Here is a 25512-nt window from a genome sequence, read left to right on the forward strand (position 1 = left end):
GATGTCTCACAATGTCTTTTAAAAGGATACGCAATGATGTCTCACAATGTCTTTCAAAAGGATACGCAATGATGTCTCACAATGTCTTTCAAAAGGATACGCAATGATGTCTCACAATGTCTTTCAAAAGGATACGCAATGATGTCTCACAATGTCTTTCAAAAGGATACGCAATGATGTCTCACAATGTCTTTCAAAAGGATACGCAATGATGTCTCACAATGTCTTTCAAAAGGATACGCAATGATGTCTCACAATGTCTTTCAAAAGGATACGCAATGATGTCTCACAATGTCTTTCAAAAGGATACGTAAGAGGTCGTTTTCATGTCACACGAAATATCATAAGGATCATTTTATGATATGATATTTATGATATTTTACAAGCAAGGTTGAAAATGTGAATTTAGTTTGTTTTTCTCTCGAATCACAAATCTTACACATGGAACTGGAACGACAGGTTGAGTATGGTTCTACTGAGGATTAGACAGGCCATTGTGACAGTGCTATTGGGCAGGTGCCGATGGGGACAGACAGAGGGCTTTTTCAATCTGTACTCCCTGTCTGCCTTGATTAGATTATCACCACACATGATGAATATTCATCCCATTGGAGAAAATAAACCTATAGAATTACGTCAAATAAACCTAGCCATGTCTGTCGTCATAACTTTATATTTCACAAGACATCGGGCCTTTTGGGGGAAGGACAGTGTTTGATGGATAGTGGAATCTGCTGGAGGAGGCATTTTGCAATGCTCAGTTTTACCAGCTTCAGTTTACTGCATGAGTGGCCTCAACCTATTTGACAACCCCAGTCCTCAAAGAAGCCAAGTTCCCTTATACCTCCCCATGGACCCTGGCTGCTGTGGTCCCTGCTGGCATCCCTCAGTCTGTTTGTCCTATGTGGCCTGATCTACTGTGTTCAAGGCAGGGATAGTGGGACCTTGGAAATGTGACCCTCTTGTTTGCTAAGGTCCTGCCTCAGACTGCAGCGCGGCTAACTGTGGAGACGATCAACAACGACCCCTCACCGTCTCTGGGCGCCACCTTCGAGTACGTCATCATCGATGAGGACTGCCAGACATCCAAGTCACTCAACGGTTTCCTAGGCCTCTAGTCAGAGGCTAATGCCTTCCTGGGCCCTGTCAACCCTGGCTAATGTGAAGCAGCCTCTTTATTCTTGGGTCTGTGTGAACTATGTGCTGGATGATTGAAGTAGGGCACCTTACCTTTGCCCGCACGGTGCTACTCAGCCTGGTGAGACACTTCCGCTGGGCACACATAGGGATCATCTCCTCGACTGAGGATGTGTGTGTGTGGACACAGTCAGCAAGGTGGCCAGTGCCCTGCGTAACCACCGTGGTATCCACAGACAAGGGCCCTGCTAGCATACGACTGGCCCTCACTAGGGTCCAGAGAGCAGAAAAGAGTACTGTTTTTCATTGTGGTTTTTCTTTCAATACAACTACTATTTGTCCACCACTAACAACTATTAGTACTACAATCAGTACCAGAGACAGTATAAAAAGACAACTACTACTGTGTCGCAACTACTACTACTACTACTAACCTATTGTGTGGTTGTGTTTTGTGTTCCCTATAAATCAGTGGTGATCCTCGGCATGTACTCTGTGCTGATTGGAGGGCGTAACCAGAAGTTGCTGTTGGAGACTGCTCTGGACATGCATCTGACGGACGGTCCCTCGTGTTCATCCCCTACGACACGCTGCTCTACTGCCTGCCCTACAAGGACGTGCACTACCCTGCCCTTATCAACCACGGCAAGCTGGAGAGCATGCAGCGCTGTCTTGACCCCCACCATGAACTCAGAGGAACTCTGAGGAGAACTGGGGCTAAAGGGTTTTTTCATGAACAGCCATAGTTTGGGCTAAATCAAATCGTTGGAGTGTCCCTGGTTTTGTATATTTGCATTTGTGTAACATTATCAGTATGTTATTTAATCCTTTTCCACATTCCCCCTCTGTTTGGTACCGTCTACAGCTCTATCCTCTTCATGGCTAACGCTATGCAGAATGTGCGTGACGCTGGGTAGTCGATGTCTGGAGCCGAGCTGGTGCGCCACTCCAGAAACATAGCTTTCTATGGGTTCCGCCAGCGTGTCGGGAACCAATGGCCCCGGGGCCAGCCTACTGGAGCATGTGGTGCTGGTCACCGTTAGGGAGTCCTGGCCTCTGCTGCCCACCCACCGTGTGGACCTAGACCCTGGGATGGTCAGGTCTCTGGGCTGCAGCACCCACTTCCCATCGGGGCCCCATCCCAACCTCCAACTGCTGGTTAATTCCAGGCACCTTATGCACAGGAGGTGAGGAGAGAACACAGCAAATTATACAAAACCACATAGGGTAGGGTGGGGGGGGGGGGTTAAACACAGACAAAGGAACACACACACTAACACACTGCCCTCACTCACTCACGCCCACACACACACACACACACCAGCAAAACAGGAAGAGAAGGTCACCATCTGTTCATAGAGAAGACATCTTTCTCTAGAGGAAAGTGGAACAGAGAATTAGAACAGGGTGTGGTGGTGGAATGTTGATATAGTTTGTGGTAACTTCAGGGAGCTAGGGGGTCTTTTTTTAAATCAGGCAAATGCTACGTTTACTACATGATGTTTTTGTTTCCACTTTATCGTCCTGTTTCGGGGTCAGGAGGAGCGGATACATTCCATCATATCATAGTCTTCCTGTGCTTCCCTTTGACGATTCTCCTCTCAATTGGACTCTAGTTATCGTGACACAAGGTGAGACCCAGCAGACACAGGAGGCAGATGGTTGGAGTTTAAGATGTTTATTAATCCAAAAGGAGTAGGCAAGAGAATGGTCGTGGACAGGCAAAAGCTCAAAACCAGTTCAGAGTCCAGGAGGTACAGAGTGGCAGACAGGCTCATGGTCAAGGCAGGCAGAATGGTCTGGCAGGCAGGTACAGAGTCCAGAAACAGGCAAGGGTCAAAACCGGGAGGACTAGAAAAAGGGAGAATAGCAAAAAGTAGGAGAACAGGGAAAACACTGGTTGACTTGGAAACATACAAGATGAACTGGCACAGAGAGACAGGAAACACAGGGATAAATACACTGGGGAAAATAAGTGACACCTGGAGGGGTGGAGACAATAACAAGGACAGGTGAAACAGCTGGTAATAGCAGCAACACCTCCCTACTATATGTTTGACCTGTCTGCTGAAGGTAGGGATCACTCATCCAATCACAACCCCCGACACAATCAAAAACAGGTTTAACAGTTTAGTTCAATATGCGTGAGAGATTCAGGCATAATTTGAATGTGTACATATACGTTGTCTGTTGCACACACGGTCCCAATGCTCTCTTCCTGTCTGTCAAATATCATCCAGAAGGTGAGTACCGGTAACCCTCTTCCACTATGCGGTCCCAGTTTAAGAACATTAACAAAAAGGGAGGGAGACCAACATTCTAGACTCTGTGCTGTGGATTCTGGAGCAGTACTCCTCTAACACGGAGAAGCTGATCAGAGAGAGCTGGAGATAGAGAAACAGAAGACTGAGAAACTACTCACCTCAGAAGCTGCCTCCATGACTAACAGACAACAACAACACTCACACACACCCTAAAAAAAACTGTCTAGGATGTACACGTTTATCCAGTTTCAACTGAATAGGGCCCTTAGTGGTGTGTTTCAGTCAACAGGAAAGCGTAAGTCCTCTCAACTGCCACCAGAAAGCCCAATATGGCTAAAAGCTGAAGCAATTCTAAGCTGCGTTTTAGCCATCGCTTTATCCCACACACCCAAAATAGGATTTTCCCTACCATGTTGTTTGCAGAATACCGAATCCATTTGAGCCATAGCACAGCAAAGATCCTGGTGGCAGGTAGGAGTGCAAAAACAACCTATACAGGAACAGGAACTGTGGTCCAAGTGACCGTGTTCCTGCAGGTATCAAACTACTGTATGCATCATGAACTGTATACAAACTGCACTTAACCACCAGATCATAGCGAGTTACTATGACAACTTAAAGTGGATACCTGCAGCGCATCATGTGTATAGTTCCCATGTGCAGCACTTGCTTTAATCAAGTCTGAAACCATGTATGTTTCAGACAAATGGCTCATGGCTTGCAGATGGAGGAGATCGCCCGATAAAAGCGGAAAGCAGAACAACAACTTGCCAAGAAGAATAAATGAAGTAGAGTTATGCATGAAACATGTATATCATTACAAGGTGTACATGGCTAGAGCACTCTCTCAGTGGGATACACATGATGTACACCGACTGCCTTTTTACTCTTCCTGGATTTGTTTTTCTACTGAAGATCTTACTAACAGCTGACTAGCATGATGTTCTTTCAAACTTAAATGGACCGCAAGTGGGACTCGCTCTTTAGAGTCTGTGCTAAGGACGCAGCAATGACAGTTCAAGGGGAAAAGGCCACAGACTTCATGGATGACTGATGTCCCACATCCAGCTTGCTGTCTTTCAGAACGAGGACAGTAGTGAAGGACTTTAAGCATCTCCTGCAGGAAGCGGTGAGGAGGAATCTTGACTGTGCAGACAGTGACGGACTCTGGCACCAAGTTTGGACAAGGAGGACTATGTGATGAGGTATCATCCCCGAAACACAAGAAACAACTCCGGGGGATGAGGAGAAACATCAAGTGAAAACTGCATACTCTCTGCACTTGTATTTGCCATTTTGACACTCAAGGGCTTTTGTCCAACCAAAACTCTTCCTATGGAAATGGTTGGCATCGGTGGACATATTGCAGATGACATCACTGGATATACTGCAGTACAATATACCGTAGAGATGATTCTGAAATCCTAATAAGGAGCTTTTCAAAGAGGAATTTGTCTCTGGAGAAGGAGATATAAATAGCATATGGGATGACATTTACTGAGCCATAGAGGGATCACATTTCTGACCTGCCCCTCACCCCAGTTTCCCCTTTCCTGAAGCAGACAGCATGTAGCACAGTAGATGAGTCACTGGTACTTAAGGAAGAAAACACTCTTTACATGAGGTCGCAAACATTGTTTTGACCCAGTTGGGCAGGAGCACAATCTTTGCATCTCGGGAGCATGTGTGCTTTTCCGGTGCTCAAATAAACAATCACACAAGGGTTCATATAAGGATTGTACATGTACAAATATGATAGTGTATTGCAACATAAAACTTGATCTATGTTTCATGAATCTACTATGCGGTTGTATCCGATCGTTCTGAGCTGTCTTAAATGTTTCCATATCCAAATAGTCATTCGCATGAGGTGCTAAAAACATGTGTTTTACCATTATTATCTGCATCTCAAATAAATGGAAGTGGAATTGCATTTGGTTGGTTTCGTCACACCGTGCTTGAGCGTGGGCCCTGCAAGTACAGTATCTTGTGATGCAACTATGCACTAAAAGCCAACGTAGATGAATAAAGGAAACGTGCATCAAACATATTTCTTTGGAAACAATTGTCCAGTGGACAAAGTGACATTCTATTACAGTATCAGAATCTGGGCATTTAAAGATTCCAATGTTTTCGTCTCAACTCCAGTATGCGCTACACTGCCCCCCTAAGGCTGAACGGGACCGTACCAGGGGCGCGTTCAGCACCACACAAAGTTTTGGAACGTTCAGATAAAAACATGTTATGTAGAACAAACATGCCTCTCCGTATCCGACATGTAATCATGCTCCAAAACACTTTGAAATTGAGAGATAAAATATTACATGTTGCAACAACAAAAAATAATTCAATAGGTCTGCCAACCACCTTCACGAGTCAATTATGTGGAACGCTAAATACACAACCTATAGAATAGAGTTGTCACACTGGCAACGCTGTTTCATAATTGCCCAACTTCTATGTTACGTACCTTTTTATAGTGCGCCAACAAAGACGAAGTGTCGAATCATTTAAAAATGTTTTTACTTAATTATTGTCAAAACCTCTCGATCTTATTTGCTGGTAGTGTTGTATGTTATAGTAAATCATAAACCCTAAAGACTGACCAATCGAAAAGCAGACCTATTCAATTCAAGTGTTGTCTTAATTTTTTACCGAAGTGCATCCTGCTTCAAGAAAAATGAGCGATTATTAGTTGAAGATGTGTAGCGAAAATGCAATTGCACAACAAATATAGTGGCTTTTGGTTGCGAAGTACCTAGTGATTACCTGATCGTGTAAGTAAATGTATTAGAAAAGCAAAACATGTACAAGCTACTGAGCACTAAAAGTTTGTGGTTTCCCCGGAACGTTCAGCGCTTTGAAAATGGCGAAAACACCTGAGTGCAGAGGTATAACAAAGGAGAATATATTTTTCGTTGCTTCTATTAACCTACCCCGAAACCACCATAATCAACAACGTCACCATCTACCCTCAGCAGCGGTGCTCACCTTTAGCTAGAGGAAACTGCACGCTTGGAGTACAATTCATTTCGAAATCTCCCAGTGCTGTGAGTTCTCCTAAGAAGGTAATTGACCTGTATCAATGTTTCACTGTTAGTAAGAGGGGAGATTCTAAACACAAGCACTTGATAGGCCTGTACACTAAGGATGAGAACTTTATCATGTGAGCGAAGAATGCGGAGGAGCAAGAGGATAGGTACCTAGCTCTGAATGACCTGAGTATCTAGGAGAAAAAACAGCACCGGGACACTGAGGAGTTGAATTATGGATGCTGGACAATCTCTCCTGGCACCATCTTCAAACCAAGAACCTAACGGGGTTGTGCCTGCTGTGTCTCTCTGCCAAGAGATGCTGTCTGTCAACCTGCCTACAAGGAATGTCTTTCGCTGTGGTCACTCCGAGTGCTTCTTCTTTATTGAGGTGGGTCGCTCGATCCTCTACTGGGCCCGCGGAGATCTGGATGCAGGTAGACTCAGGTGACCCTGTAGTGGCTCAGAACATGCACAAGACAATCCTGGTGGCCGTGAGAGCGCTGGTGGCCATCCCTGATTTCAGGCCGCCGAGCAAGAGTCAAGCCTTCCCATCAAACCCCTGCGCTGTAGTCTGCACGTGACGTCATCACCATGTCAACCTGCCACCCAGCCGGACTGGGCTCCAGCGCTCCTCGGGGACTGAAACTGTTGTAAGCAAACTGTCCCCACAGAAAAGTGAAAGAGATGAAGGCCACCGCCCTAACCGAACCTGTAGCCAAGGAGAGGGGACAGGTAAACAACTGATCAGCCCTGCGACTGGCACCTTGGCTCTCCGTAATGTCTGCATCAATAAAATCCCTGAAGAGAGCCTCAGTCACGGTGCCTGCATCTCCACCACCATTCCTGTCAGTGTATCCGGCAGCAGTGGCAATGTCTCTGATACACACCTCAATGATAGAGGCTCTGTCTGGGCTGAGGATTTGGGCTCTCCAGCAGTAACACCACTGACTCCCACTCATTGAAGAGAACAGCCGGACTGACTACGTGGCCATGGATCTGGAGGTAATGGCGAGATCTTCGGTGTGGAAAAAGTCTACCCCTGAACATTCCAGACAATACCACCAAATCCCTTCACGCGCTTCAAAATGTGAAAAATACCTCATCCAAGCCCCCTTTCCTTCATGTCTATCACCAGAGTACACATACACCCTCAGTGGCAGGCAGTTATATGCCAATGACTCCTGGCCCAGGGCCTCATGATGCAGATTATATCCCTTCAGAAGTCAATGTGACTCCCACTCCTCCTCAAACACCTAGTGCTACCATGTTCTCCTCAGACCAGGTAGGGCCCCAGGGCTACATGATGATGCTTCCACATAGCTGTTCACCAGCAAAGGAGAGCCTTAGTGATGTCGATCATTCACTGTGATGAATGCATGGACGTGTCTCTTTGGAGCCCCATGGAAGACCCACACACATGGCTCACCCGAGGCTGTTAAATCCTCTTATTCCTCTCTAGCTCCTTGCAAAGAAGTTGGTTTTGTATCGGTTGTCAATTTGAAGAATATACTTTTTGTGTGGGCCTTACTGATGTCTGTTTCGTGAGTCAAGAGAGGGATGTTTTATTTTCTTATTTTTCACAGGGCATTTACTGGAAAGTTGCTCTGTACCTGTACGGAAGTCAGCACTTTTGGGTTATGAAAAAAAATAAAATACTGTTTCGTATTGGATTGCCACGGCCCGGTGATATCACCCTTTTATGCCTGAGATAGGATTATACCATTTAAAATAAAGAAAATGCTGTTATCCACAGCTTGTCTTCACTTACTGGGTTAGATGTACAACCAGTAATACTAGAACCATTATAATTCAGTTGTCACCACAGGCTATCATCCTCCGTACTAATACAGTGGGCTGCAGGGACAATCAATAACCATCATAGAACAATTCATCAGTGGAAAGGGGTTTGCAGGAGAAGATGGGTTAGGTTCATCACAAGAAGCTTTGCTAATGATCACTCAAGGCTCTATTCTACACATTCCCTTTCCACATGACACTGTGCACAAGGCCATTTTAGCTCCTCAGAAATACACACAAGGACGATGGTGCTAGAACAGAATATCAACCCTGAGGCAGAATCACAATATATATTTAAATATCTTTATTGACAGGCATATTTACATGAGTGGGGAGGGGGGATGTTCCACACCAATACCTTGGGAAACCCCTTATTCTAACCATTGAATAACATACATATATTTAAGAGAGGCACTTTTCTTAAGTCATTTGTTGAATGTTTGTATTTTAACCCTGGGAGAAAAAAAAAAGTGTCTGCATATTTGCTGTCTCCTGGCGTCAGGAGGTATTGTGTAATGAGGAGATATCATCCTCACCCCCGTCTTCACCTACTGTAGGACCCTGGCTCTGTTTCCTAGTTACAACATCAAAGTGAGACAGTGCAAGCTTGTATTTACTGTGTACATCATGTTTCTGCCTTCATTTGGTCACTTTGTTTTGAGTTGTTGTCCAGAGTCTTTTCTTATCTAGTATTGTCTCTTGTTGGTGATTATTATTATTTTAAAAATTGCAAAGTGGTAAGCAGTTAATGCTTGGTGTTGTTCTGAGGCACTTCTACAGCACGGTATGGAAGATGGTGGCCAAGGGAATCAACCCAATCGCCATCATCCACTGGCCTGGACGGAGGGGAGGGGAAGCTGGTCACACGTTAAGGATCTCAAACTCCTCTTCAGACTCAAACAGCTTGTCGGACGATTCGATGAACTCTGTTCAAAAAGAGATCACAACGGTAATCCGTTTGACGCGGCACACTCAGTTTAGTTTTGTAGGTTTCAGTCGAGGTTAAACACCACATAGAAGTTTCAATACGGTTCAAGTAATAAGGCGCAGTCATGCACCTATAAATAAATACACTTCCTTTATAGACCTACACTGTCCTTTCAAAACAATATAAAGAAAGAAGAGTGGAAGCTGGATACCAGTATCCCTATAATTATTTGCAGCCAGAATTTGTTATTGGTGTAATACTATGGGTCTGTCTGGTGGCATAGCTCATACCGGCCCCTGTGGTCTGAACCTCTGGTTTGGTGGGAGGAACGAAGGGGGGCCAATGGGGCGGGTGATTCTCCACCAGCTCAAACATCCTCAGGTTCCTCTTCATCTGCATCTCCTTAAAAAAGGACAAGAGCATGGGTCTCAATCACAAGAGAATAACCTCCATCTGCATTGACGTGTGGTTAGAGTGGATGACTCTTACCTGCTGGATCAGGTTACACCAACTGTCAAAGTCATCCTCACTCTTACAAAAAAATCCCTTGAAAGAAAAGATCGAATTTTGATTGGCAAAATCAGCACCACTGTACACAAAATTCACATTGAGCAACACTTTAGAACATGCCACAAAAAAAGATGAATTTTAACTATACAAACAAGGCCCGTGAGACAGGAGGCTCGGTAGTAGAGCAGGTTATGGTGGTCGGTGTGTGGGTTCAGCTCTCACCAGGGCCACAGAGGGGTCCAGGTTGGTGATCTTCATGCGGCGTGGACTCCTCAGACAGTGGTAGCTCTGGTCGTCCACTCCACTGCCAGCCTCTGACTCCACGGCTGACTGGGTGGTGTGGGGGTCCAGGTAGATCAGCTCCTCTCCTGGAGGACACATACAGGCCTGGCTGAACACAGTGGCTTGACAACTCACAGGTTTGGCTTGTTTTTTTGTTTTTTTGCTTCCTTTTTGGGAACCTTCACTCTTAGACTCACCTACAAATCCGATGAAGTAATAGGCCAGATTGGGCTTTCCTCCCAGCACACCACAGGATTGTGGTATTTTAAAACACTCCTGAATGGGAGAACACAGAGTGAGACCAGTATAACTATTTAAAAGGCAACAGTAAATACAGAAATATTCTAGTTTAGTATCAATTGAATAAGAACAGAGGAATTCATTGTACCTTGAGGGCCTGGATGTAGACAGGGTTGATGTGGTTGATTCCCAAACGGAGAGGTATGACCAGCAGCAGGGGCCTCCAGTCAGAACGAGACTGGGATTGAGAATGCGGACACGCCGTGGCTCTGTTCCCGTGCGTGTGCGAACAGGCTTGCTCTGGTGTTTCTCCAGAGGTGAAGGGTTCCCCCCAGCCACAGGGTCTGGGCCGCAATCTGCTCCCTCTGCTTGCCTGGCGACACTGCTTCTCTGGAGAGGACATGGAAAGGAAACATTTGTGTCCTTTTGGCATCACCTTTGTGATCCTATACAGAACTCTCAGATGGTAAGAGCTCAACAAGTGAGGGGGAAAAACAAAAACGTACTGATGTCCTCGATCACCACCGTGTTGTCCATTGACACATACACAGCAAGAGAATTCCAGTCATCAAATAGTGCAAGTTTCCTGAGGAGAGATAACAGGTTTCTTATTCATGGCCAAAACTTATTTTAGCTCAAAGTCACTGAGTCCACTACTGATCTTTTCAATGTTCCGTAATCAATATTCAGAAATGAATTGATCAGTCGTAAAACATGCTCATAAAATACTTACTTGAGTACTTGCGCAACTGTGTTTGAGCCATACCACTCTCCCACAGCCTTCCCTTCACCGACTCCCATCTGAGCTGCAAGCAGGTAAAAGGCAAACAAAGTTCCCTGCAAAGGTCTAAGTCATGGCTCCTTTCTAGCCTGTCTAACCTGCCGTCTATTCATCAGGCTACTTGATATTCTTTCTTCAAGTTACACCTTTTTACTTTGAGGACCTGTCCTCTAGAAAATTATAGGAATGTGAGAGAAAAAAAAATAACATTTGATCTGCTGATTCATGGTAGGTGTGGTCAGACCAAGGTTAAGGCAGAGTTAGGTTATGACTCTGTCTTACCCATTTGGTGTACGGAGTAACAGCTGTCTTTCCTATCCAGGAAACAGTGGAGGATACGATGGTACTCCTCCGGCTGTCCTCCCTCTGCCCTCCAACGCCAGGCTACAGCAGGAAGAAATGGAAGACAGCCACAATCACTGTGCCATTCTGACATAGCTGTGCTACAGACGCTATGGTCAGCTAATACAGGACTAGTAAAGGCCCAGTGCACAACTTTTGTGAAAAAAAAAATTTCAACAAAAAAATAATATATATTCAGATTTTTCAGGGGGTTTCCCGCAGCCCTGCATTCTGATACCCCCTTTATGTTTCTCACTGTTGAATTGATTACATAGCAGTATACATGACCTATTTGGGATCCTCAAAATCTCTCCCCCAGATGAATAATTCACATATAAAACACCCCTTTGCTGATGCAGTTCCATAGATCCCCACCCCATACATCCATCATACGACTCGAGACATCCTCCTCACCTCGTCCCAGCTGTGAGCATACCAGGGCCTGTGCAAGAATCATCTGCCCACACCGTAGCATGCATCCCCAGCCTGTATCAGAAGAGGGCCCTGTCCCGCCTACAGACCAAACAAAGATCGACACTTAACCGTTAAAGAAACTAGCCATCAATTGGTTATCACAATAACACCTGCCTGTTTCACTCACCTATGGGAGAGAATTTTTTCCTGTAGGTGAACCATAACCGCGAGTGGACGTCCGATAGGAGTCCTGTCTTTTCTGTGACCACACAACAAGAAGCACCGTCAAGCCCTTTATTCTGCTTCTTTTTCCAACATATGAATCACAATGTGACTGCTAGAAGATGCCAGCCTACCTGTTTTAACGTTGTAACACTCTCCTAAAACCCATACAGGTTCATCGGTGTCAGGCAAGTCTTCAAGGAATTCAGAAAACACATTTATCTGGTTTTCATACTTGGCTAATACTGAAACGAGACATGGAAAAATGGGAGACATAAAAGACTTGTCAATAAACATACATAATGTGATACACCAGTTCATAGAGTTTATACACAATAAGTTTTGGGGATATGGGTTGTTATTTAGGCGCAATTTGACATTATAATTTAGGTTTGCTGGAATTAGACATTTGTTGTTTCCAACACTATTTGTAGATGCCTGATAACACACAGTATAGGCTGTACACTATATCTCAAAAACCCTTCTTCTCCGTATGAATCATTTGCCGCCATTACATTTGCCCAGATTTGGCTGTGCAAACTACAATTCCATGCTGTGTTTTAACGCTTAGAAACGTCAATAATCATCGCTTTCGAAACGGTTTTCGAAAACATATGCTGATACGGCCCTTATCTTTCATGTCAGCGAGATCGAATCTTTCGGTTTTTGTACAGACCCATATACTGTGTGTGCCTCCTGTTGACAAACTACACTGCATCCCCAGTTAGAGACAATAATACTTGGTCCGAAAATATGGTCGGAGGTGCCGTATGGATGGTGTGACCGCAATCGCCGAGCCTCTGGAGGCTGTGCGCCTCTCAAAATGTGTAACAATGCGGTCGGCTCCGTATAGCTCCGCATGGACATGATTTGTTGACGGTAGTTGAGGGCGGAAGGTCCTGTATAAACACAAACTCACTTCCTTGACAACTTCCTTCCCAACAGATGTTGCTCGGTGAAGTGCAAGAAAAATGGAGGGAGAAAGGAGATGGTTGTTAAAGAAGAATGGTAGAAAGTGTAGGCAGAGGAGAAATAGAAGGGAATGAGGGCGAAGTATCGGAGGTGGTAGGTGTGGTGCCCGGGCTAGCGCCGACGATCAGGATAAAGCTGAGTCTGTGACAGTAGGAGTGACGTTTTTGGAGAAAGTGGACCCTTGCCTTTTGGCTGATCCATTTGAGATTTCAGGGTGGGTCAATTACAGAGTTGGGTGCTGTGGAATCGGTGAGGGTAACCAGAAGTGGTCTTGTGATAATTGTTTGTGTTTCTGCTGGTCAGAGGGAGCAGGTTCTCCGTGTTAAACGAATGGGGGAAAGAGATGTGAATTATTATGCTCTCAAGAAAAGGGCGCCATTGAAAGGAGTGATTACTGGGGTAGCGGTAAATGTGAAAGCTGACCAACTGAAAGGGGAAGATTCCCAGTGTTTGTGATGCTTGTCGTGAGTGGAGAAACAGAATACGTTGTCTGTTCTTTTGAGTTTTGAAGTTGAGTCTGCCCGACAAAGTGGTGTTAGGATATAGAAGTTATCCTGTACGAGCTTTTGTGCCAACTACATTACGTTGTTACAGGTGTCAAGCTTATGGGCATGTGGCAGCAGTTTGTAGGGGGAAGGTTCCTAGGTGTGAGAAGTGTGCAGAAGGGCATGAGACAAAGGAACGTGTACCATTGGGGAAAGTAGTGGTATGTGTTAATTGTAGGGGTGCCCATGGGGCTGGGGATCAGAAATGTCCCGTGCGAGAGACAGGCAGGTTCAGGTTTCCAGGGTTAGAGTAGTGCAGAAGTTGTCATATGCTGAGGCAGTGAAGAAAGTAGAGGAAGATGGGTCAGTGGGGAGGGATACTGAGAGGAGTGGTGTAGTAGTAGATCTGTACCAGTACAGAGGGATAAATAAACAAGTGATATGTTTCAGTAAGATTGGATTTTTGGCATTTATAGTAATGGTTTATCAACTGTACTGAAGGAATGGAACGCAAGGCACAGAAAATAGGTTGTGGTGGCAGCTGCAGAGAGGTGTTTGGGTGTGCGAGACTTGATGTCAGAAGAGTTACAGGGTGTGTTAAGTGGTGTCCCATCTTTTCAGGATGTTGGCCTGAATGGGACTACAGTATTTATTATTATGGTATTTATTATACTTTTTTTGTGAGTGTAGTGTTAGATGGTAGGGTATTTGTTGTAATTATTTAATTTTTTTGTTGAAAAAAATTATAATTAAGCAAAGCATAAGGGAGGTTATACTCCAGTCTAACAGGTGGCGGTAACGCAACATGTATTGGATGCCAAACGGCATTAAACCTCATCGAAGAAGATAGCGGCCCATGTCTTCTGTAAACAAGCGGTGTAACATGAAGATATGGCCTTGTGGGAACACAAACCCTATAAAAACACGCAGTAATTTACCTTTTTTTTTTTTGTAATGATTATTTCACTGATATGAAAGACACGTTCCTAAAACAGTACCGCAAGCGATGCGCGTTAATGTTTTGAGCAAGCGTCGGAGCTCTTAACAAAACTCCCCCCAAGACACTATCGTCAATAGGGCTAAAGTAGCGTCTACGAGTGTAGCTGTACACTACCGACTACAGTACAATACCCTGTGTGACCAAATTACCATAGTACCCTTACACTGAAAAAAAATACATATCGTACTTCAGAGAAGAAGTACATTTCACTGACAATGCCCCGCTTTTCAAATGTTCTGAAAGCCGCCGGGTAGACAAGTGAGCGAAACAGGCCACCAAGGAAACAACAATGGCTAGACTTTCACATCAGCCATAGCTTTTTACAGGGGCAAGTTAATAACGACCAACATCTTTAGAAAACATGTTTTTGGTTCAATGGCAGGGCGATCTGACAACACATGTAAGGGACTAACTGAAAGGCGCATAATAAGTGAATAAGGTATTTGTTTTAGTGGCTATTACCTGCCTCCATCCTTCGGCCGTCATTGGCGTTAAAAGGCAGGATACACGCATAGTATAACCTCTTGGGTAATGTAGTTTAAATGCGTTTGTGCTTCGTGATAACGAATAACATTTGAAATCATTATAAACTACATCTACCAAAAATACTTGTTCATAACGAATCCACGTGAGAGTTTCCAGACTGCAAACATTATTTGACAGTCTGGTTTTTGTAGTTTTTTTTCACACAATTAAAAAAAATGGTTTTGGACATACTTAGATATGGCTAATTCCGATATGAAAAATATTCATTTTCATTGTCTCAATTATTAAATACGTGCCTGTTGCTTTAAAACATAATCCTATTTGATTTTTGCGTGCGTTTAGGCTACAATGTATATATCAGTCAAAAAAACGTTCAAGCTTTGTGCCAGAATGTGGCAGTGTAAGAGGATCAAAATCGTAGTGTTATGTATCATGGGTCAATTGTGACTGACTGATCTACAAATAATAATGAGTAGTTATTTATGATGCAATGTTCTTTGTAGATCAGTCAGTCGGCAGTCTTCTGCAATGTCGAACTTGCTCCATTATCATTGTAGCAAGCTGTCCTGCTTTGACAACACGAGCTAGCTACATTGTTGCCAGTGGCAGTAGCCTTACTGTACATGACGCCCCTAGTGGCCTATCTCTCTAGCTAGCGTGAACCGCAATAGCAAGCAGTTTGACTGATAAAAAAAGAACACCCTCTTGATACGTAATTTTATTGTTAATCCAAATAAGAATATAAAATATAGTCATGAATCTTCGGGGATTCTTTCAAGATTTCAATCCCAGGTAACGTAAAGAGAAATCTAGCTGTTAAGTTAACGTCTCGCGTTCGAGCTACCAGTAACTTAACTAACTTAACGTTAGCGAACTAGCTAGCTATCTGAACCGGTGAATCATTAGGACTTCTGACCCAACTGACGAACTAGCTAACATTACCAAACTAATTTAGCTATTATATTGGCGAAGGACAGCATTAGCTAAGTTAGCAAACATCGATGTTAGCTAGCCAGCCTTGTTTTACAGTCGCTATTATTAGCTAGGTAACGTTAGCATTGTTTTTTTTATGCCAACAAGCTAGATAACTAACCAGCTGAATAGTCGGAATGGCTGACTCCACTGAGCTCAGTTTCCTTGTTCTGGAATTGCATGGGGTGTACATTTTTGTACCAGCCTGCGCTAACATAATCTGATGAGTAGCAAGCTAAATGTATTCCTGAATAGATTCATGGTTGATGAAATTGTGTTTTTTCCCTCCCTTCTCAGTAAATTCCTCATCTATGCCTGTCTGTTGCTGTTCTCTGTTCTACTGTCCTTGCGTCTGGATGGCATCATCAAATGGAGCTATTGGGCTGTGTTTGCCCCCATATGGCTATGGAAGCTAATGGTTATCATCGGTGCCTCAGTTGGCACAGGCGTCTGGTCCCATAACCCACAGTACAGGTGTGCTTTTAAACCCAAATGCGTTCATTTTTTGTTCAGTTTTTCTGTCAATGTGGCTGTCTTATCAATATGAAGCTGTCTGGTTGCCATACCTATCACTGCTGACTAGTATGTCTTATTTACTGTGCCTGTCATGCTGGCAATGCAGGGCTGAGGGTGAAACCTGTGTGGAGTTCAAGGCCATGCTGATAGCGGTTGGGATCCACCTACTCCTGCTCACCTTTGAGGTGCTGGTGTGTGACCGTGTGGAGAGGGGCACCCACTTCTGGCTGCTGGTCTTCATGCCCCTCTTCTTCGTCTCGCCGGTCTCTGTTGCGGCATGTGTGTGGGGCTTCCGCCATGATCGCTCTCTAGAGGTCAGTCTGACATTTTATCAGTTACAAGGATGTTATTTTTCTCAAATAGCATATTTAGGCTAGATCTTGGTGATTATAATAGATATATGCATGTATCTATCTCCCTCGTTCCCCCCCTCACCCATTTTTTCTGTTCTTCCTATCTCTCCTTGTATTAGTTGGAGATCTTGTGCTCGGTCAACATTCTCCAGTTTATCTTCATTGCCCTGCGACTGGATAAAATCATCAGTTGGCCATGGCTGGTAAGAGAACTACCTCCCTAATATTTTGGTCTGAAATATTCTGGGAATTGAGTACGATATATAGCGAGTTGGAATGGAAATATACGTAGACATTGTTGGTTTTTGTCATCCAGGTCGTCTGTGTGCCACTGTGGATCCTCATGTCCTTCCTGTGCCTTGTAGTCCTCTACTACATGGTGTGGTCAGTGCTCTTTCTGCGGTCTATGGACGTCATCGCAGAGCAACGGCGCACTCACATCACCATGGCGATCAGCTGGATGACAATCGTTGTACCCTTGCTTACTTTTGAGGTATGTGGTCATGCCATCCCCCCCAGTTATTAGTGTATTCGGAGAGCTAAAGAAGTTGGGACATTGTTATTGTTGTCTCTGTCATTGGCTCTTCAGATCCTGTTGGTCCATAAATTGGATGGCCACTACAGCTCCAGCTATGTGTCAGTTTTCGTGCCTCTCTGGGTATCCCTGGTGACTCTGATGGCCACAACCTTTGGCCAGAAAGGAGGCAACCACTGTGAGTTATTCCTCAGACAGTGATAGCAGTGCAGCAGAATTAATCGCCATATAAGTCATATTGAGGCAATGTTATTTTAATTTTTCTGAGAATCCAGTCAGTGTAACTCTTTAAATGTTGCTTGAAGCTATATTTGTTTTAACTGGTTTTTCTATTTTCTAACAGGGTGGTTTGGCATCCGAAAAGACTTCTGCCAGTTTCTTCTTGAGCTCTTTCCCTTCCTGCGGGAGTATGGGAACGTTTCTTATGACCTGCACCATGAGGACCCTGAGGTGTGCGAGGAGATGCCTGCACACGACCCGCCAAAAATAGCCCCGATGTTCAGCAAAAAAAATGGTGTGGTGATCACACAGAGCCCAGGGAAGTACTTTGTGCCTCCTCCAAAACTGTGCATTGACATGCCTGACTAAATTAAAGCTTTGCAACAACTGCTCCAGAGCTTTGATGGACTTCACATGCACCAGACAGCTGGATAAGTATTTTTTACAACCACATATCAATTTTTTTATGTAAATGGAATGTTATAGAAGGTGAAGTAGAAACTTACCCCAAACAGCGAATCACTTCTTCATTATTGTTGTGCAGTATGGGTGTCCTGAAAAAATGTGAACAAAGGCTCCAAAAACACCCAAATATGGCCTTTTAGAAACGGCATATTACATTGCGGATAAAGTTCGGAATGATGCAATTTCATGTGTACATATCTAAATACCTGCATCACTATACTGAGAGCTTTACCGTTTCTAAAGTAACCTATTTTAGTGTTTTTGGAGCGTTTGTTCATGTTTTTTCTGGGCCCCCGTATTGCACAACGAGGATGAGGAAGTGATTTGCTGTTTGGGGTAAGTTTCTCAAAAACAAGTTGAAATCACAAATAAAAGGTAGCTGGACCCTTCTATAACATGCCGTTTACATCAGAAATAGAGACTTGGTTGTAAAAAAAAAAAAAACTTCTTTAAGAAGAGGCAGAAGAGCATAGCTTTCCATGTAAGTCACTCCTAATGAGCGATGGGACCTGGTGGGACCAGAATTTGGACATGAGTTTTTTCTGAAAACAAAAATCCATGGCAGAGTATGTGGAACAAAAGGCACTCTTTTTATCAACGTGTGTTTTTCCATTGTATTGGCAGTGGAAATAATGAGTTCCTTTTCATTGATTTATGTGATATACTGTATAGTACTTTCTATTTTCCTTGTGATGTTCTGTCCGCCAACAAAATATCTCCAAAGTGTTCATCCTCTTTTCAAATTCAGATATCTTTCACATTATTCCAGTTGAAGATGCATTCTGTTGTATGTGTGTCAAATTTCCCAAACCCTGATTCTTTTTTCTTTTTTTTGTATCAAAGCTGAAATACTATATGTGAGGATGACAACCCGATCATGCTTATTAGTGTAACCTTTTTAAATCTAAGATTAGCTTGCTACTTGGGTATATTTGCTTTTTGTTTATTAAATTATTTAACTTCTCTATTGTGAGAAACATTTGTTGTAATATAATAGTGTTTATATATATAGTATTATTCCCTAATACCCATTTGTATTTCGATGGTTTTGCTTTTGATTTCTGAGGGTATTTCCCTGAATTAAGACTCAACCCTGATCTCTGTCCACTCAATTGTATTTAAGTTTACAATCTTGTTCCTCTACTGGCCCTTTGCACTGAGTGTATAAAAACATTAGGAACACCTGCTCTTTCCACAACATAGACCAACCAGGTGAATCCAGGTGAAAGCTATGATCGCTTATTGATGTCACTTGTTAAATCCACTTTAATCAGTGTAGGTGAAGGGGACTGGTTAAAGAAGGATTTTTAAGCCTTGAGACATGGATTTAAGTGCCTTTGAACGGGGTATGTTAGTAGGTGCCAGACACAATATTAGGAAGGTGTTCCTGATGTTTGGTATAGTCAGTGTGTATGGCAGTATGGCAGACATTGTAGTTGGCCTTTGCTGTTACAATAATGTCAGATTCAGGGTGCACAACTTCACCTCAAGGTTCCTAGTAGTGTATTCTAGTTTTCAATTCATCTTGAGTATTCTGGGTAAACGGCCTGTTTGCGTCTTCTACCTTGCCAGGTCTACATTGGGTAATGTAAGGGAGAAAACCTGCACTGCCGCTTCTCTATTATTATACCTGTGTAAAATTCTTTGTTAGTGAAATTGTGACTCTCCTTCATACAAAATGGTCTCCCCCCCCCCATTGAACTTCTAATGTATCCCCTCTCATGTTTTGTCTGTTTTGTCTATGTTCTGTGACCATGCTCAGCTGGCCTGACAGATGAGCATTACTCATTTGAAAACATGTTTTTGACCGAGGACGGACCAATGTTATACTTTCCCCCCCTCTATTGTACCTCGTTTCTTACCTTTCACCATACACATTCTGTTGCAATATAGCTGTTTATTTTTCTGCTGGCAAGCACTTCAGTACGTGTTAAATGCTGATAACATTTAAATCATTGTTTGTTATCGGTTAGTTATCTGGTCATCATTTTGTTGACTTGTCAAATGCATGAACATTGATTTCAAATTGAAATAATACTTTTTGGAAATAATACTTTTCCGTTTCCACATTGTGTATACTTGATTGGCTGCAATTTACAGTGAATAGAAATGATGGAATGAATGGTGTCCATGGACTTGTCAGTCGCTAGATGGCACTATGCGCCTATTTTAAACATTTTGGAACTCCCATGACCTTCTTATCAAGACGTCCTCGTTAACAGGACAAACAGGAAGTGTGTAAGGTTTGGGAGAGTAGTTGAAAAGTCTTGTAGCTCATGTCAAAAATTACGTTTCTGGTGCGTCGAGGAATAGCCGAGTAAATTGCATTTGTTGTAACGAGGTGATCTATATAAATACAAGTCAACCATTGTTCCTTTATAATTTCAGTCGGATACATGTAGCCAGCCAGCCATAATTTACGCGTCACAGAGACCACAAAGGCATTGATTGACTGCGTGATGATGTGTGCAACAGCTTTTTCTTCTTACTAGCTCCTTATTTTAGGATTGGTTTAGAGTGATAAGAGTAGCTAGCACCTGGTTGTAACGTATTCACGACGTGGAGTGACGATGACGTTACAAGTGGGTTGCCTATCATTCAAGCAGCCGTATGCCGGATTAGTACTGGACGGTGTAAAAAGTATTGAAACACGTTGGCGCCCTCTGCTGTCCACAATGGAAAACTGCACTCTAGCTATTCATATTGCGCAGAAGGACTGGGAGGCCGACCAGTGGAGAGACATCCTCACCCATACACTGGGAATGAGCCACATGCAAATAGAGGAACTTCTAGCATCCGGAGACAGATTTGGCCGTGGAGTCGTAGCAGGTAAAACAGTACTTTTGCATGACTTAGCAAGTGGGGAGGACTCAAACACAGCACGTCTCATGTTTGTTTTATACTCGATTTGGAATTGTAAAGTAAGACTACAGATGAATCTCCAACCCCCACCATGTCTTGTTTTTAGGCTTGGTGGAAGTGGGGGAGACCTGGTGCTGCTCTGACAATGTGCCAGAGAAGGATCTGAGGGAGCTGGAGAAGGCAGCAGTGCTCACTGGGCTCACAGAGAAACACCTCACACAGCTGTCAAACCCACGCTGGCTCAAGGAACCCCTTTATGCCAGAGGTCACAAAGACATATGGACAGTAGACATCCCAGTGCAATTACTGCCTTCCGCGTAGTTGTTGTAAAATAATGTATACTCATTTTGTACTGACGGGATCATCTATCAAGTTAGGGAGGCAATATATTTGTAGACTACTCGCATTCGCTTTAAGGTGCAATAAATGACCAATGGACCAAAGTATTGTCAATGTTATTGTATATCCTGCATGTCTAAAATTCATATAGACACCATAACGTTGTTGCAATAGGCATTTATTATTCATCTAAATCTGTTTGCAGGGAGAATGGGAGGTCTGAATCATTGGAGCTGTGGGAGGTGAATCCCTGTGGCAGTGATGAGATAAGAGGGCAGGGGTGCCATGCTTGCCATCACTAATGGAAGACCGAAGGATATCCAGCTGGTGGTCATGTGGGTCTGGAGCTGGGCTAGACAAGCTGCTCGGGCATTCCTCTTTGAGAACTGGGTAGTAAACCAGTGCTTGGGCTGCTGTTGCTGTGTTCTTCAGCCTCCTGGCCTTCAGCCTCCTGGTGCCAACGATATGGCTGAAGTGCTTGGGAGTGGAGCTCTGCAGTTCAGCCCAGTCGGAGTCACATTGCCTGTATCTGCAACGCTTGGGCTATGCTGGTGACCAGCGCTGGTCTCATTGCTGTTACCTGATTTCTCCCTCCCTATGCCAAGTCTTGTGCCTTTGACCTGCACACATCTCTTCATTCGTGACGGGAGATGTTTGAATGCTTGGTGGAAATTGGGATTGGCGTAGTAGTGCAGCTGCAGGATAAAAAGTCAGTGTCAAGAAATCGCACATCCGAATTGGAAACTACCGTAACACAATTTGATATTCATGAAACTTGCCTTTGACGTCCATGCGTTGTCTTCCCTAAGCAATGAAGGTGCTTAGTGAAGTCAACCTCGATACCAGAGAAAGCTCTTAAATCCATAGGCGTTGAGTTGGCGGAGAAAACTCTTCATGCCGGATGTTTCGCAGATTTTGGATGGTCCGGTACTTTTCATTACCTCCCGTGTGAACAGCTCCTCGTCTATCACTACTTACATTCCCGTCCGGCCCCATTTCATAGATTCTAGAATTTCTCTCTCTACAATGGTCCACAGTTGTTTTGAGAATGAAATGTAATAAAAATTGGCATTCACCGGGTTCATTTTGAGTCTGAGCGGTATCTTAAGGTTTCTTGGGCATGTTTTTCTGAGCCAGAATCTGGAATGCGCTCTCTTCCTCTTTTAGTCCTTTACTCCAGAGCGTATACCAACCCAGAGTGCATACCAACCCAGAGTGCATACCAACCCAGTGTGTATCTGAACACACCAGCACGTGACAAAGGTTGTGAGGTCTCTGCTGGCTGGGTGGAGGGGCACCTGAAGATAACCCTGACGCAGGTCGAGCTTCGTGAAGACCGTGGAGCCATGAAATTGTGCGGTCAGCTCCTCAGCTGTAGGCAAGGGGTACTTATCTGGGACAACAGCCTTGTTCACAGCACGGAGATCCACGCAGGTCCGGATTCCACCTGACTTTTTGGTTGTGATGACCAAGTTTGAAGTCCAGGGGGCAGCATTGACTGGCTCAATGATGTCTGCCTCCAACTGTGACTGGAGATCCTTTATGACGTCATCACGCAGTGCAAAGGGGATGCGCCACGGGCTGCGTCACTGTGGTCACGTCCGGGTTCACTAGGGGCCTGTGAGTAAAAGCTGTGAGGTAGCCCAGTCCATCAAACAGAGTTGGCTAGTTCTGTTGCCATGTGCCGGTAACTTGGTGGATAGCTGACCCGCTATCATCTCTGTGTGAACCCCAAGTCTGTGAAGAGGTCGAGGCCCAAGAGGTTGGCATCCCGCTTAGCAACGTGAAACGTAAATGATGGCAGATGCTTGGCACCGTAGTGCACTGGGACCTGGAGGGTGCCTGCAATGTCTATCTTGGATCTACCATACCCGCAGTGGAGGACTGTTAGAGTGGTAGGTGACTGAAAAACCTGTAGTAAGTGGCAAGGTTGAGCGACGACACCGCAGTGCCAGTATCCAGTAGCAAAGGCAAGCCCAGCTGCACAGTGCATGTCTTGAATGAGACATGATTCGTGGAGATTTCAGTGTTTTCATGTTGAGAGCGAGATGAAAATAAGGTCCTGTTCTGGGTGGAGCTAGTAGCTGGGGTAGAACGACCCTTTTTTTTAGCAAAGTGATTGTAGTTTGAACAGTTATTGCGTATTTTCCCACGGGCTGGGCAGTTTGAAGCCCTTGAATTGTGAGAGCTAGCCCCACAGTTGCCACAGCTACTTCTGTTTGCTTGTCTGTGTGCCTGCTGCACAGGCATGCCGGTGTCTGTGTCCACGCAGCTATCGACGTGGGAGGGCATGCGCAGCGTGTGACTGTTGTAGTGCACGTGAAGCTGCTGTGTGCTGGGGGCCGAGTGCATCCTGCAGAGCCGTTTGTTAGCGTAGTAGAGCATTCCAAAGCCGCTATTTTAATAGCTCCGTCAAGTTGTAAATGATCCGATTCCAAAAGCACTTTCTCCCTTCTCTTTTCACATAACGTCCCCTCTATCAGCTGATCCCGGATGATCTCGTCTTGAGGTGTCCCATAGTTGGAAGAGCTAGCCTGAATCCTCAGACTAGCCCGTTAGCTTTGAATGGTCTCACCCGGGCGTTGGTGTCTTTTCCGTAGCCGGCAGCGTCGGAGGAGCACTCGCTCTTTCCCGGCGAAGTGGTTCCGTAGGAGGCTGACTGCAGCGGTGAATGTAGGAGCTGAGCCAAGCGCTCTGAAAATCCTCGGTACCGAGGCAGTGACGGAGCAGTGCTGTCCTCCGCTTGTTGGCGATTGTAGAAAAGTCCATCGCTTCGAGATAAGTGTTAACTTTGAAGCCAGTTATTCCACGGGACTGGAGGTTCGCCAGGCATGGCGAGGAATGGTGCAGGTGGTGGTAAACTGAATTCAGCCATTTTCGTCGCCGACGTTATATCTAGCTTAGCTGTCAAAGAACGCACATCTGCACAGTTTCACATTGTACATCACTCTCGTTTAATGACGTGCCACTCATTCTGACAACCCATTCATCCGTAAAGCAGCACACTGTCGTAAACCATAACGTACAGTACGTCGTACCGTACATAACAATATTGATTGTGGTTTTGACTCGGTCTTGGACAGGGAGGACTCGTAATTTCTTCCCGAGACCAGCAAAGTATAAACAACTCATATCAGCTTCCATTCAGTCAGTGCATAAAACCGCTTCACCAGGCCAAATATAGTAGTCTATATATATCTATTACAGAGCATTCAGAAAGTATTTAAACCCCTTGGCTTTTTCGACATTATGTTACAGCCTTATTATAAAATTGATTAAATGGTTTTCCCCCCTCATCAATCTACACACAATACCCCATAATGACAAAGCAAAAACAGGTTTTTAGAAATGTTTAAAAATCAAAAACCTAACACATTTACATAAGTATTCATACTCTTTAATCAGTACTTTGTTGAAGCACCTTTGTCAGCGATTTACAGCCTCGCGTCTTCTTGGGTATGATGCTACAAGCGTGGCACCCCTGTATTTGGGGAGTTTCTCCCATTTTTCTCTGCAGATCTTCTCAAGTCAGGTTGGATGGGGAGCATCACTGCACAGCTATTTTCAGGTCTCTCCAGAGATATCAAATCAAAATTTGTCACATGCGCCGAATACAACCTTATTGTGAAATGCTTACAAGCCCTTAATCAAAAATGTTGTTTCAAAAAAAGAGTTAAGAAAACAGAAAAAATAATAATGAAAGTATCACAAAATAACAATAATGAGGCTATATACAGGGGGTACTGAGTCAATGTGTGGGGTTACAGGTTAGTCAAGGTAATTTGTGCATGTAGGTAGGGTTAAAGTGACTATGCATAGATAATAAACAGCGAGTAGCAGCAGTGTGAAAACAAAGGGGGGGGGGGGGGGGGGGTTAATGCAAATAGTCTGGGTGGCCATTTGACTAATTGTTCAGCAGTCTTATGGGATAGAAGCTGTTAAGGAGCCTTTTGGACCTAGACTTGGCTCTCCGGTACCGCTTTCTGTGCAGTAGCAGAGAGAACAGTATGACTTGGGTGACTGGAGTCCGACACTTTTTTTTGCCTTCTGACAGTATATAGGTCCTGGATGGCAGGAAGCTTGGCCCCAGTGATGTACTGGGCTGTACGCACTATCCTCTGTTGTGCCTAACGGTCGGATGCCGAGCGGTTGCCATAACAGGCGGTAATGCAACCGGTCAGGATGCTCTCCGATGCAGCTGTATAACTTCAAGGATCTGGGGACCCATGCCAAATCTTTTCATTGTCCTGAGGGGGAAAGGCGTTGTCGTGCCCTCTTCACGACTTTCTTGGTGTGTTTGGACCATGGTAGTTTGTTGGTGATGTGTACACCATGGAACTTGAAACTCTCGACCCG

At 44.4% G+C, this 25512-nt stretch overlaps 3 protein-coding genes across 3 annotated transcripts; 2 read left to right on the forward strand and 1 right to left on the reverse strand.

Annotated features, from left to right (window-relative positions):
- Positions 1 to 8514: 8514 nt before the first annotated feature.
- LOC115154867 (cysteine protease ATG4A) lies at positions 8515 to 14941 on the reverse strand. The gene is made up of 13 exons (XM_029701539.1): positions 14872 to 14941; positions 12087 to 12197; positions 11918 to 11989; positions 11731 to 11829; positions 11257 to 11358; positions 10927 to 10999; positions 10700 to 10779; positions 10342 to 10583; positions 10151 to 10229; positions 9894 to 10039; positions 9651 to 9707; positions 9452 to 9563; positions 8515 to 9159 (listed from the first exon to the last, which is right to left on the reverse strand). Exons 1-13 carry the CDS (start codon positions 14879 to 14881, stop codon positions 9095 to 9097), a joined length of 1248 nt encoding a protein of 415 aa, XP_029557399.1. The 5' UTR covers positions 14882 to 14941; the 3' UTR covers positions 8515 to 9094.
- A 560-nt stretch (positions 14942 to 15501) lies between these two features.
- LOC115154869 (transmembrane protein 185-like) lies at positions 15502 to 18922 on the forward strand. Its single transcript, XM_029701540.1, has 7 exons — positions 15502 to 15687; positions 16165 to 16341; positions 16490 to 16697; positions 16856 to 16939; positions 17053 to 17229; positions 17326 to 17449; positions 17615 to 18922. Exons 1-7 carry the CDS (start codon positions 15650 to 15652, stop codon positions 17857 to 17859), a joined length of 1053 nt encoding a protein of 350 aa, XP_029557400.1. The 5' UTR covers positions 15502 to 15649; the 3' UTR covers positions 17860 to 18922.
- A 1232-nt stretch (positions 18923 to 20154) lies between these two features.
- Positions 20155 to 21260, forward strand: LOC115154870 (protein CXorf40A). Its single transcript, XM_029701541.1, has 2 exons — positions 20155 to 20784; positions 20924 to 21260. The coding sequence occupies exons 1-2, from the start codon at positions 20526 to 20528 to the stop codon at positions 21136 to 21138; spliced, it is 474 nt and encodes a 157-aa protein (XP_029557401.1). The 5' UTR covers positions 20155 to 20525; the 3' UTR covers positions 21139 to 21260.
- The last annotated feature ends 4252 nt before the right edge of the window (positions 21261 to 25512 follow it).

Source organism: Salmo trutta, chromosome 19 (assembly GCF_901001165.1).
Source record: "Salmo trutta chromosome 19, fSalTru1.1, whole genome shotgun sequence".
In the NCBI taxonomy this organism is placed as follows: Eukaryota; Metazoa; Chordata; class Actinopteri; order Salmoniformes; family Salmonidae; genus Salmo; species Salmo trutta.

What these genes read in the sequence shown, in the direction of transcription:
- LOC115154870 (XM_029701541.1), top strand. Translation starts at nt 20,526, where the DNA reads ATGACGTTACAAGTGGGTTGCCTATCATTCAAGCAGCCGTATGCCGGA. An exon ending in TGGCCGTGGAGTCGTAGCAG is followed by an intron (nt 20,785 to 20,923) that starts GTAAAACAGTAC and finishes TCTTGTTTTTAG; the next exon opens with GCTTGGTGGAAGTGGGGGAG.
- LOC115154867 (XM_029701539.1), bottom strand. An exon ending in ATGCTCACAGCTGGGACGAG is followed by an intron (nt 11,359 to 11,730) that starts GTGAGGAGGATG and finishes TTCCTGCTGTAG; the next exon opens with CCTGGCGTTGGAGGGCAGAG. An exon ending in GGTGTAACCTGATCCAGCAG is followed by an intron (nt 9,564 to 9,650) that starts GTAAGAGTCATC and finishes TCCTTTTTTAAG; the next exon opens with GAGATGCAGATGAAGAGGAA.
- LOC115154869 (XM_029701540.1), top strand. Translation starts at nt 15,650, where the DNA reads ATGAATCTTCGGGGATTCTTTCAAGATTTCAATCCCAG. An exon ending in TCATCAGTTGGCCATGGCTG is followed by an intron (nt 16,940 to 17,052) that starts GTAAGAGAACTA and finishes TTTGTCATCCAG; the next exon opens with GTCGTCTGTGTGCCACTGTG. An exon ending in TACCCTTGCTTACTTTTGAG is followed by an intron (nt 17,230 to 17,325) that starts GTATGTGGTCAT and finishes TTGGCTCTTCAG; the next exon opens with ATCCTGTTGGTCCATAAATT.